General features: G+C 41.9%; 1 protein-coding gene across 2 annotated transcripts in view; it reads left to right on the forward strand.

Moving 5' to 3' along the window:
• The window catches only part of Astn1 (astrotactin 1), a 289,853-nt gene that overhangs the window by 118,304 nt on the left and 154,358 nt on the right, over positions 1–17,191 (forward strand). For both annotated transcript variants that reach the window (XM_063239802.1, XM_063239803.1), the window contains exons 3-6: positions 9,576–9,969; positions 11,409–11,555; positions 12,548–12,655; positions 16,489–16,638. In XM_063239802.1, coding sequence (XP_063095872.1) covers positions 9,576–9,969; positions 11,409–11,555; positions 12,548–12,655; positions 16,489–16,638 — 799 coding nt within the window. The remainder of the gene's footprint in view (positions 1–9,575; positions 9,970–11,408; positions 11,556–12,547; positions 12,656–16,488; positions 16,639–17,191) is intronic.

A 17,191-nucleotide genomic window follows, 5' to 3' on the forward strand; every position in this document is an offset into this window, starting at 1 on the left:
AACATGTGACCTACAGGGTTTCTCCTATTTTCTCTAAAACTATTGGCCAGAGATTTTTCTGAGTGACTTGACTGCAGTGTATTTTCTGGTTTCCCTGAGAGCATTTAAGTACAACATTTTCTCCCCAGTTTTCTTCTATGTGTATAGTTATAGTGTAGGAAATGCCTACTATTCAACTGAGGTCTTCAATTTTAGAAAGAGCACTTATGCACAGCAAGAGACCCAAGTCTGTGTAAATGTGTATCAGGCAGTTCTCAAGGAAATGGCTGAGTATCTGTAACCTTGGACCTGATGACTGTTGATTGCACTTCAGAAAACATCTACCCATGAACTGATATCTCCATAGACTTTTCTGTCTGTGTCAAAATAATTACTTGGCCAGTATAGCCACCTTCAGGACAATTGTCATTTAAGTCATGTGTTTAGCCAGTGTAGTGATCAAGCATAACTGAAGATTGGAACCATTAGGGTAAGCCATATACATAGCATGGGAACCTTACTTGCATAACCTCAGTGTTTAGGTGTAAAACTCAGGCTTTTTAGGAATAATTTAGAGAACCTGAGAAGTCAGCTGATTAGGGACCTGCATATAATGGTGGACTCATTCATGATCTTATAGGTATATTATTAAGGCCCATAGTTGAGATTTGGCTTGATTTCATGACTTTACACAAATTTGTACAAGATAATCAACTCCTCTGATCTTCTGTTTTTTCATCTAAAAATGGAAATAGCAATTTTTATTACTCATATTTATTGGTAGGATTAAAGAAATAATGCATGCAATTCACTAGGTGTGAATGACACTTAGTGAACACTTAACAAACAGTTGGTACCATTATTTTTCTTCTCCAGTGTTCCATTCCAGTCTGTTACAGGAATAAAGCATTGTGCACACAGAATAACAAAATAAGGTAGAGATTCAGAAAGGAGTTAAGCACATGTAGTGGGAGTGCTACAGGAAGTTGAAAAATGTATAATTCTTTCTGGTAGTTTGGGATTTTGAAAGCTTCATAGAACCAATTATCAGCCATGTAGAGTTCTCCCAGCAGAAGGACCATGCCATTGAAGGTTCCCCTGTAAGAGAGAATGGGAGAACCATCTCAGGACACTTGGCTAGGTTCTAGAACACCTTGACAATCATGATCAAACTGTACCTGTGTGTGAGGGACAGGACGAAGATCAAGGCCATTTCCCCATATGGAAGGCCTTCCACCTACCTTCTGAGTAGCATCCATCACTGGGTCGCACAGCTTTTTAGGGCTCATCTCCTCATTGTTTGTTTGTTTGATTTATAAGAGACGAAAGCTATATTTTAAATCTTCACTGATTCAGATAGTAATATGAGGAATAGGTATTAAATGCCAAGAAATCTTGACATTTTAAGTTTCTCCCCTTCCACTCCCATCTATGCTAAAAGCTGTTTTTCTCTAAACGCAATGGAATTCGCACACATGTCTGGTGTAAAGTCTGCTCTTGGTGATCATTCCTAATGTTGCTGATTTTTAGTTGCTCAGCCCCAGCTGATGTCCACAGAGGTCTGAGCTCTCAGAGACTTCCTTTCCTTTTGAGCTGGGCTCACTACTTTGGAGGAGATGAGAGGAAGAGAGGAGTTTAATAGTTCCATTTGATTGGATAGAAAGAAGGGTAAGATCTAATGGTCATTAGCATATACTGTGCCCACTGTTTCTTCTGTTATTTGTTCAATAATTCTCTTAATGTTTGGTCCTAATGGAGCAGATTATTGTCACTATTTTATTTCATTAAGATAACCTGCTGCATAAAAACAAAGAGAAAAGTAGAAAGGAATGTGGCCAAGAATAGGCAGTGAGCATTATCCAGCTGGAGGTATTTATTTATTGGTTTCATGCTTGACTAGTGAAGTTTTGAAGGGTTGGTGAACACAGTGGAGGGAGGGAGCCTGTCTCATGCAGCTCTGCCCAGGGGTTGCTGAAACAGCAACTTGGAGCTTTTGCTTCAGTGTGGGCCTTTTATCTCCCAGCCTGCCTCTCATGCATAATACACACATTTGTGCATGTGCACGCACACACATATCCACGTGCATGGGTTATATCTAAAGCTAGCTTTTTAACACATGGATTGAAGTTCCATCCGTGATACTTAACTCAGCAGCACCATCTCTCAGGAAACTGTTAACTTTGCATCTAGGGGGACATAAGAACCTCAGCTCTGCTCCCACTAAGTGTCTATTCTGCACTGTTTTCCCAGTTTGCAAGGTCTAGGTCAGTTTTTGGAATAAATGGATCCACTGAAGGAACCAGGGACCTTAAAACTCAGCTCACAGCAGACTGTCTGTCTGTCATCCTGCTTTACTCAGCACCCTAGCCTTAGCAGTCTCATTAAGGCAAATGACAGGTAACCAATCAGATTGCTCAAAGCGGTTTATGAACAAATGCACTTCCTTGTGTCTGCTTTGGGACAGCAAAGTCAAGGGTCTGAGGCAAGAAAAATCTAAGGAACTAAAAAAGCAGCTCTATAAAAAGAATCCAAAAGAGAACGACTTGAAATAGCCCAGGCTGACTCTAGCACACTGGCCTCCAGTCACTGTCCCTGTTGGCTCCAGGATTTCATTACATGAAACTCTTGAGTCTCATAAAGGAGTTGAAGACAAACTTCTCAGCTTAAAGAAGGAAGATGATGATAAACACTAACAGTATTAAAACTCTTAGGCCTAGGAAAGGCAAAATCAAATCAATAAATAAAATGGTATGAGAGGTTGTGTTTCCTGCTGAAAAGAATGTGCTCACAGCCTCATGAGGCTGGGAGGACCCTCAAGTATCAACTTACTTACCTGCAAAGCCCTTCATGTCAATCTGTGTCGTGTTCATGGAAGGCTGCCTGTTCCCTGTTATTGTCTAGCAAAATGGCATTGTAATGAGAGAGAATCTTAGGGACCATCTCATTTCTTTCCTGAGCTTTGCACACTTGGAATTTTGGAGCATCTTGAGGCAGAGAAAGCATATCCTGGCAAGAGACTCACCAGGTGAGCCAGGGCCATCCCCTGCCAGTGAGGTGTACAGTTCACATCAGACTCCTCAGAAGATGTATTGAGGCCTCTTAATTAACATGGTGGCCCATGGCAACTGGAAAGCCTTTCCACACGATTAAAGACTTCAGTAAACCCCCTAGAGAAGGTAATATTCCTAATAATTTACAAATTGAACTTCCTACTTAATATGCTTGATGCATTTCCCTTGTCTTCCATTTGGGAAGGAGATGGGCAGGGGATAATGGGTTTCTGCTCACTGCCACCACAGGAAAGAGAATCTGTCAGAGGAGATAACCAAAGGGTTTTCTCCCTAGTTTGGGTGACTTCCTGTGGCAGTAAAGGGATTCTCAAGGTCAAGAACTGCAATTCCGATGCGGTCTCCTGGTTGCAAAGGCCTTACCGTGCTCTTGGGAAGAAGGAGTTGTCTACGTATCTGGAGTCATCTGGCTAATTGAAATTGATGACTTGCCTATGAAAGATGTGCTACATCAGGCCCTGGTTTGTGGTTTTTGGCTTTATGGGGCAGGAAGAGCTCACAGATATTCTCTCTATCATTAGTTTACCATTCTAGAGCTATTTCCATTTTGGCAGGGATCAGCATTACCATCAGAAAAATTTCAAGTTGAAAGAGTCATTGCAATTACCTTTTGCTATGGACAAAGGACTGTATTAGGGTAAAGCCGTCCTTGCAGTATGCACAAAATTGTACCACCAGTTCATCCTGTTATTTCGTTGGGAATGTCTATGTTATTAGTGAGGTGGACCCAGATTTTTAGTGAGCTCAGAAAATCACAGGATCAGAATGGAACTTGCGAAGAGATCTCTCTACCTACTTCATCTACAGTTTTGCTGTAGATTAGAATAGACCAGAAATGTCATATTGGCATGCACCATATTTTTTTTCTTTCGCTCTGTCAGTATTCTATAAGAGCCAAAGACAGTTAGAAGTGATTGTTGCCACGTAAGAGAGAGGGTCCCTGCCATGAACTTTGGGAGTTGTGAAGGAAACATAGGAGACATGAGCCATAAAATTGTCTATTTGATTCTTATTTTTTTAGCCACCATTTAATTCCTTTAGGAATGTAATTTGAATTCAGAATGCCCAATTGCCTTAAGGGATAATTAATTATGTCTCAGATTCACTCTTCTGGTTACTTTTAGGATGAAATTAAGCTTTGAAATATGAGCTGATTGATTGGCTGCAGCCTCTTGACAGATGGTAGCTGGAAAGAAAATTCTCAGCTTTTTCATTTTTCTGCCAAGGGTTCACAAAGCCCAGGTGACTTCTTAAACTTTGATGACATTTAATAGGTCCATTTTCTTTTACTCTAGGATTTATTGATCAGGTGGCACTGATTTGGGAAGGATTCCACTGGCCCTTGGGATGTTACCGTGTCTCACCTGTAGTCCAAGATATTTTCACCTATTGCAGTCTATTTTATTTAAAGAGAATTAATCAATGACTGGCTATTTCTCATACTGTTATCTACTTTCACCTTTCTCTCATGCCTGTATTACATCTAAAATTCACATTATGTAGATTTTATTTTCTAACTAGAATGCAAACTCCATAGATTAAAACCAGGTAGTATCTTCAGTATGTGACCACTAGAAAAATGCATTTATAACTTCTGTATCAGAAGACATTTGTTAAATAACTTAGTAGTGAGTGAATAAGGATCATACAAGCACTGTACGTATATAAGCTTAGCTTTCAGACACATAGAACGCATCCTCATGGAGTATATTAAAAATGATGAGTCCTCTGTCTTTTCCTTTCTTCCTCCTTTCCTTTCTCCCTGCTTTCCTTCATTCCACAGTTACGGGCCCTCTCTGGTTTATGTCAGGTGTTTTGATTGACACTAGAGCTGTAAGACATGCATCGGATTCTTATGAAGTCTATAGTCTAGTAGATGAGATAAGCAAGCAAATCAAAGATTAAAAGGTCTCTGTGGTTAGAGTTTTATCAAAGGTTCTATCAGTGCAATAAAATTAGAGAAGAGATGGTGGAGGCTGTGTTGTTGATCAGACTTTGAAGGGTGAGCTGGAGTCAGTTGAGGAAGGATGGCAGGCCCAGGCCCAGGGTGAATGTACACGTCACACAGTGAGGCAGACTTGTGGTTGGACTAGAGGGCCGGGAGGAGCATAAAAAGGAGATGTGCCTAGAATTTTCTATCCCTGGACAATCGCCATTAATTTTATATAAAACATGTTACATAAAAATTCTAAAATCTACGAATTATCTGACAAGCCTCATATTACTCTCTTAGGTAAGTGCTGAAAATGTCAATTTCATAATAAAATAAAAGCTGATTGCATTTATTTGATGTCTATTAAGGCCAGTAGAAATGATTTATTGATTTTTTTAAAGAAAAATATATCTTAAAATGCCACTTTTTTGGCAAGAAGTTTGTTAATAGATCTGGAGTTCTCATATACCCCAAAAGCACTTTTAGTTACAAAATGTTAACAGTTTGGAGAAAAATCAATAGAATAATCGGAAAACTCATGCAAGGATGAATACAGAGTAAAACAATACTGTTGCCGATAGGCAGTTTTTTATTTTTTTAATGTTCATAGTTTGAATTGTTTCACTCATCACCTGAATCCAGATGTGGACTAGTAGTTTGGTTTTGGTTTTCAATGCCCTAAGAAGTGAAGTCAACACAAATAAATGAAGAATACACTCTGAACACGGCTAGATGTTGGGAAATACAGAGCAAGGTATTGCATGCAGAGACCTCCCACAGGCTCATTGGAAAGCCTCCTGCAGTGATCTTGCCCAGGCTAAGCACTGCATTCCTGTGTGAACTACATGTAGAAGTCCATTTGGAATTGGACAGCCAGAGAAAGTTTGTTCCTCCGCATAAACTTTCTCGCATCATGTAAAGTATCTGCATCTTAACTTTCTCTTTTAACTTATTTATTGGAAACATCTTAGCTCCAGCCTTTGGCATATGATTTTCTTTTTTCCATTTTTATTTGCCTGTTCTTTGTTTCATTACATTCTTTGAAAGAAATAGCCTCGGACAATCCATGACCATCGTTGAAAACTGCTTTAAAAGTGTCTATGCAAATAGAAGGGTTAATGGCATGAATGTGTCAAAGAACTGTGGCTTATCATGAGAATGTAATAATAATTAAACATGACTGGATTTCCAAGTCCCTACTATCAAAGGACAGTTGCCAAGGTAACTAGACCTACACTGCCCTACTAAGGCGGAGGGCTTATATATTTCTCCTGCTTTCTGTCTACTTACTGGCTAGGGAAAATTGGTACTTTAGAGGTATTTGTGTGTTGTGATCTTAATAATATTTACTTAGATATTATTAAATATAATTATGTATTAATATTGCATGATATTAAATATGCATATTTGTCTAATAACCACTAGTTAATAAGTCATTGTGAAATGTTGTGACACCTGTCACTAATTTGGTTATAAAAGCAGAAAAACAATGCCAACAGTTGAGGACCTGAGAACACTTTGTTATATGCCCATTCTGAGTTTCACCTACTGACTGGAGCTTGTTACTGTGAACTGATTACTCAAAAGCTGAGGTCGTCAAGAGTCACTGCCTCCAGCAGAGGAAACATTTCACTAAAGCAAAATGAGACAAGCTAAATACACTGGCTTAGGAAAACAAAACTTGTACATCAGCTTTCTTTCCATAAGTTATGTTTTTAGAAAAATAAACATAAGATATTTTTAAATGAGCACTTGGGCTCCAATCATGCCAACAGGAATTGTAGATGAACTTTAACAAAATGGCCGCCTGAGAGAACCTGTGGGAATGATCTGGGACTCGAGCTCTTCCCCCACTGTCTAATGAGGTTTCTCTTTGGCTTTGGTTTCTTCATCAGAAAAGGAGGAGGCAGAGCCTAGGGATTTTTAGTCAGTCTCTAAGCTGGAAGACAGCACAAACTCGTTACTGAAATTCAGCTAAATTGAGGGCCTAATAATTTCTTCCAGGCATGTAGTGATGTGTGATGCACATAATCTTATTCTAACTTGGAGAATTTGAAATATTAAGGTTTTTTTCCCTGCCAACTAACCTTGAATTTGAATGCTGATGGGTGTGTCAAGAAAGGCCTTTTGTGTAGGATGGTGCCCCTTTGACCCACTGTCAAGGAGATATGTACTTGACTGACTTCTTCAGGAAGGGAGAACACATCTTGGTGAAATCATCCATCTCCTATAAATTCTGAAGTAAATGCCAGGCTTCTACGTCTTTGGAGAGCAAAGCTCATTCAAGGTGACTATGGCTATAGACTACTGTTAAGATAGAGCCTTGCAGATGAGAAGCCACTGTGGTCCTAGCCCATTCCTGCTCATCATTTATTGTATGACCTTGGGCAACTTATTTACCTTTTGGCCCTCAGTATTTTCAAATGTAAAATTGGGTAATAATGGATCCCACCTCTTAAAATTAAAAGGAAAAAAACAGTCTAAACAAATGTCTGATACAGTGTAAACACCCAGTAATGATCTGTCTTGATTTATTACTGTGCATATGAGGGATGAATATATGGCCTGGATCTTAGCCTAACCCTATTGCAATCACCTAAAAGTAAAATTAGAGAGGGAAGGTGAAAGGGGCTCCTGAGAACCCCTCTGTGAGCTGGAAAGATGGCGTTTAAACTATTCCTCCAAGACTGATGTTTATGATTCTCTCATGGCTCTTTAGGGAATAAAATTACCTCTGGTTTTGCTAGCCTAATTCAATGTCTGACAACTTCTCTCAGCCAAGAAGTTATTCCTTCTGTGTGGCTTAATTACCTGTCGTTGCAGTTCCAATTTGGGGTGAGAGAAGGGATAGCTGGTATGACTCTGAGATAGGGTCCTGCTTAAAACTCCCAGGTTTGACATACACGTGTGTAGATCGGTGCATGGCTTGGTTAGACACTGTTGATGGTCTGTGTCTTCTAGTCCAGGTTTCCTGGGACTCAAGAACCCTGTGTATATTTGCAGGGCCACCAGTATGGATGGAAGAGAAGATAGCATTTAGCTAGGAGAACCTAGAATACTTGGCTTTGTGCTCTCACCCAGTGTAACTTGCACACATTTACTCTTTCTATGCATTTGGATAAGAGATTGCACCTAGAGGAAAAATTTTGCAGGTAAAGAAAAATTGAAAAGCAGAAGGTTCTACATGTCCTCAACAAGCGCATGATGTGGCTGGTCACTTGGCACCTCACTGTGTTGCTTCATGTCTCTGCTCTTCTGTGCTTCCTGTTTAAAAGTGTGTGTGTGTGTGTGTGTGTGTGTGTGTGTGTGTGTGTGTGACTTAGCTCACAGAGATGGTAGGAGAGGGAGAATAAGTGCAAGAGGAACTTTATAAATCCAAAATCTAATTACTGTGAGACCTTTGATGTGTTTGATGGAATACTCTTGACCCATCATTGAGTGGTGGGTATCCTGAACTAACAGCTGTAAAGCAGATTGGCAGTGACTGAAGCTCAAGGTTGAGAGGAGAACCATTTGGCTCACCCCAGCGTAATGAAATAGGCTTGAAGGGATATTGACCAAAATAAAGGGAGAGAATGCAGGTTGTGTGCAGGAAGATTTATGACTGCTTAGTGCTGTGCGGATGTGGGCTTGAAGACACTTGCTTCCTCCAAACTCTACCTTGGATGGATGTCGGGGTAAGGTATTCAGTGTCTGTGAACTGCTTTCTTGCCTGAATTGTATCCTGGCTTGTAAGCAGTAGCCTCTGAGCTGGTGGCCTTTGAGCCCTGGATGACTCAGAAGACAAACTCCTCTGCCAGCCTGAACCTAGACCACGAGCCTCAGTCCCTTCCCTCCAGTGGTAACAAGACCAAGGAGCGTTTTCAGAAAGTTGTAATTCACAAAGTCACATTCAAATGGCATATCTTTCCCCACATTTGGTGGAAAATTCCTGATGCATGTGAACTCTTTGTCTTTGTGGATAGCTTTTCTGCTGGGCCAGTTACTCAGTTGGAGACACTGAAGGTTAAGCTGAGAACAGTCTTGATTGTGTGTGATGTATTATGCTGGGCATTTCATATAGTTACCTAATATAATTCTTACAACCATGGTGGGCATCTTCTCCATCATACAGATGAGAAATCTGAGATTTAGTCTCTATGGGTTTTAGTCTCTGTGGATCCAGAGTTTGGATGAACCTCAGAATAATGGTTCGGTGTGTCACAGGATGAAACTAGAGGCCACCTGATACAACTTTCACAAAGGCCTGAAACAACTTTCCATGGAGCAGATTTCTCTCCTCTACACCTGAAATCCTCTACACCTCTAACATACAGGTTTCTTTCCCTTCAAATTGTTTGATAAGCCAGAACCAACTTGATCCCTTGGAATGGTGCGCTGACCTTAGCATTTCCACTTTTCTCTAGTGTTAAACGCTGATCACAGAATAGTGTCCCTTCACTGCTGAATGATGTATACTATAAATCTTCAGTCCATCTGAATGGATGGATTAATGGATGAGTGATAAATGGTGGTGTCAGAAGGGGCAGGGCAAGGACTCTATTCGGGAATAGTTGGCCATCTTGCCATATCCACACGCTGTCCTCTTTTCCCAGGGTGGTATGATCGCTCTGCTGCTGTCCATCTTGTGCCTGGTGATGATCCTGTACACACGACGACGCTGGTGCAAACGCCGCCGCGTCCCCCAACCGCAGAAGAGTGCCAGTGCTGAGGCAGCCAACGAGATTCACTACATTCCTTCTGTGCTGATTGGTGGCCATGGGCGGGAGAGTCTGCGCAATGCCCGCGTGCAGGGCCACAACTCCAGTGGTACCCTGAGCATCCGAGAGACACCCATCCTGGATGGCTATGAGTATGACATCACGGACCTGCGCCACCACCTGCAGAGGGAATGCATGAATGGAGGGGAGGATTTCGCCAGCCAGGTCACACGCACGCTGGACTCCTTGCAGGGCTGCAATGAGAAGGCAGGGATGGACCTCACGCCAGGTGGGATGGTGGAAGGGCCACTTGCTTAGTCCTCTTTTTGTCTCAGGGAATGCAGGGGAGGGGGGCATTAAGGGATGTGCCAGTGCCCTTCCCTAGGAGGACAAACCTGTTTCCTGGAATGACTGGGCTGTTTTCTAATCTAGAAAATCAGTAGAACAGTGTAAAATCAGAGCCTTTCTACTTCCGTCATGCACTGGAAGCTGGGATTTCTTTACATCCAGCAGAGGAGTGAGTTACAGCCTGTGTAGGATGTAATAAGCAACCCTCTGGGAAGTAAGAGGATTGTAAGAAAAATCAACATGTGTTGACTTTTTTTGCCTATCATAGATTTGCATAGGCAATTTAATTCTCTAATGAAGTGGAAGGGACTACACTGTTTTTTTTGGTTTTTTCCACTGACATCTAAGAGTTGGACCTGGGGTGTTTTAGTTGTGTTATCTTGTCTTTGCCTCTGTGGTCTCTACAAAGGATTTATGTGTTCAAAGAAATTGAAGGAATGCAATCAAGGTATCAGATCTCAATGCTTTGTGTATCTTTGGAGACACTGAGGGGAAGCGACTTGGATTTAATCCATCAGAACAAATTCAAGGTAAAAATAAATGGAAAGAGAGAAAAACCGTACTTTTCTTCTACAGTAGCCCACCTGTCTCTCTTCAAATTCCATGTTCTGTGAACAAACACTTCCCCATAGATAAATCCTTGACAGTGATCCTTTAAAACACTGTGCAGTTACCTTTGAGAAAAATGAGTTTTTACCCCGTGCTGTTTAAGATATTCAGACTTTTGGTGGGGCACCAAAAAGTGAAATCACACAGAGGAAAATGAAAATTCTGTTTGCTATTCAGGCGAGGGCCTATCTGAATATTTGTTTTCGTGATACTAAAATCCTGGTAAGTCTATGCCTGAGAGTGGAGGTGGGGCATGTCTTCAGTAGCTCTCATGTGCCCCACAGCACCTGGCACAGCGCTAAGGGCACCAATTATGGATACTGTACACAAGGTTACACACTTAGATGACTTCAGGGGGCAGACAGATTGCATAAATATGTGCAGCAGCTGGAGATCAGACAATAGGGAATGGTGCAGACCAGGCGAAGGAGAGGCATATTCTGCCTGAGTGCACACAAATTCAAATTCAAATTCTTTTAAAACTCTGTGTTGCCCAAAAGAAAGAAATCTACAATCTGTATCTAGCCAAAGGGCAGCAAGTAGTAATGTTATTGATAAGGAATTAGTTGAATTGGATTTCCAATTGTAATCCTCTTACTTCATTCCTTCTCCCATAACTTTGTAGCCCCTAGAAATCAGAGGAGAATTTTAATTTCTGCCAGTCTCTCACATTAAAGGTTCCTTATGTTTTACTTGGTTCATAAAGATTTCCTTGCTCTCTTTCTTTGAGCTTTTCTCTTACAGTTTTTGTCTCGACTCTTCCTTTTGCAGGAAGTGACAATGCCAAACTCTCACTGATGAACAAGTATAAAGATAATATCATTGCCACCAGTCCTGTGGACTCCAACCACCAACAGGCCACCCTGCTGTCTCACACCTCCAGTAGCCAGAGAAAGCGGATCAACAACAAAGCCAGAGGTATCCTTGTCTGATGTTAGGGCTCACAGTTGGATTCCTGAATTGAGCAGAGGCAAGAACATTCACCATGGTCACCCACACACTCACCACTAACTATACCAATTAAAGGCTACTTATTGAAAAATGTAAATATACAAACCTTCTGATCAAGCTCTTTTACCAACAAGAATGTATGCTTAGGAAAGAACTGGACAAGAATACAAGGATGTGTGTAAAAGACACTTTATCACAACATTGTTGAAATGTTGAGCTATAAGTTCACGAGCAGGGAATGGATTCACTGCCATGTACATCCCTCCTCTGTCCAATAGCTTATCATGCAGTCCTTTAAAATGGTAATACGAATCTATATTTGATAACATGGGAAGTTTCCCACCCATCTATTAAATGGAAAAAATGGTGTTATAAAAGATAATGTACAAAATTGTGCCATCTAAAGGAGGAATTAAAAACCCTTTTCTGTTTCTGATCAGAAAAATATATATTTTAAATGTTAATAGAGTTGCTTTCTGATTTAGAGTATTTCTAGTAACCAGATTTGTTCTCTTACACATTCTAATATATTTTCTCCATTCTCTCATTTGCATTAAATATATATTAATTACAAAAAGCAGAAAAAAGCACAAATGTATGATATTCTTTGCTGCCATGACACAAATTCATTCTCTACCATCAGCATGCTAATCTATAATGGAAATTTCCTTTTCTTCCATCTTCCACACTGGGGGTCCTTGCTGGCAGATAGATGCCAGCAATGCCCCTGGGCAGTGTGACACCCAGGCAGGGTGGGGAGTAGAGCTCTGGTGATTGCTGTGACAAGGTCTACGTCGCCAAAAAATCTACTTCTCAGGAAGCCCCCGTTCCCTTGGCTTCAGGCTATTAGTTAATGCACTGTTATTTTTGTAGCTTTCTCTGCTGAACTTACCCAGGGGCTAGGTGCCTTGAAGATACCACTGAATCTGTTGTTTCTGCCATGCTTCTTTTCATTCCAGCTGGTTCTGCCTTCTTGAACCCCGAAGGAGACTCTAGCACAGAGGCGGAAAATGACCCTCAGCTGACCTTCTACACGGATCCCTCTCGCAGCCGGAGGCGCAGTCGAGGTAGGAAGGGAAGAGGGACGGGAAGATATTTAGTAGGGGAAGGAAGGGCCTACACTGGGGCTCTGTGAGTGAAAGCCAGTTGGTGCAGGGCGAAAGCTTGGACCACAACTGGTGTTTCCTCTTAAGGAAGAAAGAGGAACTTAGAGTGGAAATTTTCAGAGAATCATCCCTCCCAGATAATGACACTCTCAAACAAGTACTCAAGTTGTTGGAAAGGCTATTTCCTGGTCAGAGCACTCTCAGTTCCTTCAGGCTCTGGAAGCCTCAGCAGTTGTATTTTCGCAGTTCAGACACAAGAAATAAAGTTGATAATATGTTATACGTGAAAAAGAACGGGAACTATTTGTATGCCTTGCTTACTCACCAACCCTGGGCTTGAAATTGAGCTTGGCAGGGATGTGGAGTGGGAACGTGGGGACGCAATAGTTAAAGAATGATCTAGGTCTGGCTCTCACCCAGCAAGATTTTAGGACCTAGGCCTCCAGCCCCCTCTTCTGGCAGAGTTCAGAGAGCTGGTCCATGCTCATTAACACTGATGAAGCTGTCTTTCCTGCAGCCAATGTAGGGGCCACTCCATGGTGATGCTAGTAAATGACAGATGGCTGATGTAGCTGTCACCATCTGTGACTTTACTGGTGTCACCATCGTCTCTGCAAGATTTCTGTGTTCAGACACCAATAAGGTTCCCCGTTCACTTGCTGCTTGATACTAGATAAGTGCAACAACTTGTCTGCGCCTTGGTTCCCTTGTGTACCAAGGGGGTTAACAGTGCGTTGTGTGTAGAGCTTCTGTCAGGATTAAATTATATTAAGATTTATGGGGTCTGGGGGGAAGACCCCACTGTGAAGTCCCTATTGCTGCTTCTCCACAGTGCAGCCCCCAGCTTCCAGAGTGTGCATGTTCAGAGGTCTCAGGGTGTCCTGGAGGTCCCTTTATGTGGCTTTTAGCAACACATTCCCCAGCTGGTACTTAACCAGCTCCCAAAAAGGAAGCACATATTGGCTCTGCCCTGTGTCCACTTAAATTCGCTTCATACAGAGGATGCTCTTTCCAGAGACTGGAGAAAAGCTTTCTAATTCTAGTTTCAGGCTTTGTAGACTTCACTGTCATCAGCAGTAAGGATTTTTTGCCATTTTCCTAAAGAGATTGGGGGAGGGTCTCAGGGTAGCCTCACTCCAGAAACCTTAGTTTCCCTGAGGTGGGACGGTGGATGAAGGTGTCTCCTACCCCTTGATCTTCACTACATAGCACAGAAACTGAACCCAGTCCCATGCAACCTAGGCACTGTCCAAGCAGGTTGTCCTGCTTTCATAAAATTTTGTTTATAGAAATCCTTAGTAATGAAGTAGAATGAGCCTCTTTACAGCATGAAACTGTTTCTTTGAATAGCAAGCTTTGCAAGTACATCACCTACTTACTATTATTAACTAGACTGTAAGCCTCTTAGAGGTGGAACATGCCTAATGGATTCTCCAAAGAGCCTAAAAAAGGATTTCATCTATTGTGGGTGTTTGCATTTATTTAATTGGACTGGATATATCAATCCAGCTAGCAACAACCTTTTAAACCTACCTGCTATAGGACAGGCTTCATGATCAGTGGTAGAAACATAAAAACATAGGAGGCTGATAAGACTGCATTTAGTGGTATAAATAAAGTAAAATGAGCACTAAGAAAAGAGAACAGTAAATTCTACCTAGCAGCAATAGGAGACAACAAAGAAGAAAATAATTAGAACTGTGTTGTATGCTTTGTAAAGGATTTCATGAAAGAGGAGCCTAGGATAAGAACATTTCAGTAGAAGAAAATAGCACCCACAAAGCCTTGAAGGCATAAAAACATAATGTTTTCATGGAAATGGAAGTAGTTCAGTACAGGAGCTTTAGACCAAGCAGAAAGAGAAGCACACCAGCATTGTAGGGAAGAGGCCAAGGAACCGTATATGTACCATGTTGCTAAGTTTGCACCTGCTTCTGTAGCAAACGGGGAGCCACTGCAGTTTCCAAGCCAGGTGGAGATGCTGGTTTATTAGTTAATGATGCAGACCGAAGGGAGAGACAAGAAGATCAATAGCAGTTGATTGCAGTCACATGATAACAATGGCAATTGTCTGTAAACAGGGAGGACCCGTGTGATAAGAGCTGTGACAGCAGGGCATACAAGGACCAGAAGAACGAGGAATGAGTGAGAATCTGTTCTTGAAGGTTTCAGGGAAGTGTTTACAGGGAGGCGTTGTTTGAGCAAAACTTGAAGATTAGGTGTATACCGGGATGACAAGGTGACAAAATGGCCTTCTGTGGAGGAAGCAATAATGTGCGCAAAGACACTGAGACATAAAAAGCGGTGGTTGAGGGAGGCAGCAACCAATAGTTCCTAGAATGAAGTTTAAGGTGCAAATTTGTCGATTGCTTAGAAAGTGAAACAACAGAAGTCAGGCTGTACATGGACGTGACTGGCTTGGGCCTGCCATTTCATGCAGTGTCACTGGGAGATTTCAAAGAGCATCACCCTGTCAGCTCTGCTTTGCAAAGCGCCCCTTTAGGACAGTGTGAAGATCCGGTGAGAGCAGCTGAGGTTGCTGCCCACAGCCCCTGTAGAAGATGACAGTGAGGGTAAGCAGGGAGAGAAAGAATGGAGATGAGAGACATTATAGACCCACCAGAAAAAGAAAAATAGAGTTAATGGCATCGGTGGTATAAGGGTGTGACTTGTGAGCAAGAGGGAAGTGTTAGACATAATGCAGGTTTTTGATTTAAGAAACTAACTAGACACCAGTGCCATTTGCTGGGTAACAGAAATAAGAGGGAGTTGGGCCCGAGAGAAGATGGTGAGTCCAGTTGTGGAAGGGCTGTATTTTAGTGCCTAACAGATGTGTTGGTGATGGATCTGCTGCTCAGAGAGGGCGGGGCTCGAGATCTGTAAGTGTGTGGAGATAGACTCTGTTCTGCAAAGACACTAGCTGGCCTAGAAGAGTTCCAAGAAAGGTCAGGGGAAGCAGAGGCTGCTAGACTTGCTTGAGCTTCATCTTAATAATAAGTAATAAATATTAACACAGAACATAAGAGCACCCCTCAAAGATCTCCACATGGTGCTACCTTGCTTTCTAACTTTCCCACATTGATTCTGCTTACTAGCATTTGATTCTTTCTGTCGGCCTCTTGTGACAACAACTCCAAAACAAACTAAACAAAAGCCAAATCCCTCCATTCCCATCCCTGTCTTCACTTGCTAGAGTGCTTCTCTTTCCCCAGCAATGATCGTTCTCTTCCATGATGACAGGAAGGTGTGGAGCTTTCTGGTCTGCTCCATCCATTCATCCAGAGTGCATTACTCGGTTCTCTTCAGTTGAGGCCCCACACAGCAAGAGTCCCCTGTCAGAACTCTCCATCATAGAATAAGCTGCAGCTCCTTCTGACACCAGAAGCTTCACCTCAGTTGTGACTGTTACCCAGGTCTTACAGCCCTCAGTTAGGGCGTCGTCTGTGGGCAACTATGGAAATGCCCTGTGGGGCTAAAGCATGCTTGCCTAGGCAAGCCAAGTAAAGAGAAAGATGACTCTTTTATAACTTCTCCCATGAACTTGAAGGATGCGGGGGACTTTCACTTGGCTCACCCTTATTGACCATGAGGGTCAAGGTTGGCCAAATTCTCTCCTATTCCAACTGATGACATGATGCCTGTGAGGATGAAGGTCACTGAGGTCATGCAACCGAAACATTTAGGTTAAGTTTATCTGCCTTCTTTGTTTTCCAGAATGGACAACCAAAGGCCATGTTGGATTTTCAATGCCAAGATTTTGACCTACATGCCTTGTTTATTTTTTTCACTTTCAGTGGGTTCTCCCAGAAGTCCTGTGAATAAGACCACCTTGACTTTAATCAGCATCACCAGCTGTGTCATTGGCCTTGTCTGCACCTCTCACGTCAACTGTCCTCTTGTTGTCAAAATAACCCTCCATGTCCCCGAGCACCTGATTGCTGATGGTAAGCTCATTCTTCCAAGTATGTACACCCCCACCAAAGAATAAGGCTTCCATGTTGAACAAAAGACAGAGAAGCCCAAGAATCACTGTTTCCTATTACTATAGTGTGAGGGGAAATAAACTCAGCTAGATAAGATTTAGGAAAAGGTTGAGTTGCTTGCAATCAAACTAAGAAAGCAGGTTATAAAGAAGTAAATGTACCACTTCTTTTTCTCCATACACATTCTATTTTTGTTTAAATTAAGCCCCTGTCTTTGTAGAGAAATAGAAAACACACTGGCTACTGATAGGAAGTACTAAGTTTCTCTCAGCCTTTGAGAAAGAAAAAATGTAGAAGTAGAGGTGTTTAAGGATTAGCCATGCTTTTGGGCTACTTAGCCCTGGTGAAAAGTTCCTAATTGCAAGAACTTGCTATCAGCCTAAAATTTGGAAGTAACACTTTACTTTCTTCCAGGGGGACCCCGATATAATGAGAGAATAATATAGATTCTGAGAGTTCCTGAATCATTTAAACCCACTGCACCTAATTGACTTGTTAATGTCTCTTCTTTCGT

The sequence above is a fragment of the Cavia porcellus genome, unplaced genomic scaffold, assembly GCF_034190915.1.
Source record: "Cavia porcellus strain 051 isolate PalLab524CR breed Dunkin Hartley unplaced genomic scaffold, mCavPor4.1 scaffold_29, whole genome shotgun sequence".
In the NCBI taxonomy this organism is placed as follows: Eukaryota; Metazoa; Chordata; class Mammalia; order Rodentia; family Caviidae; genus Cavia; species Cavia porcellus.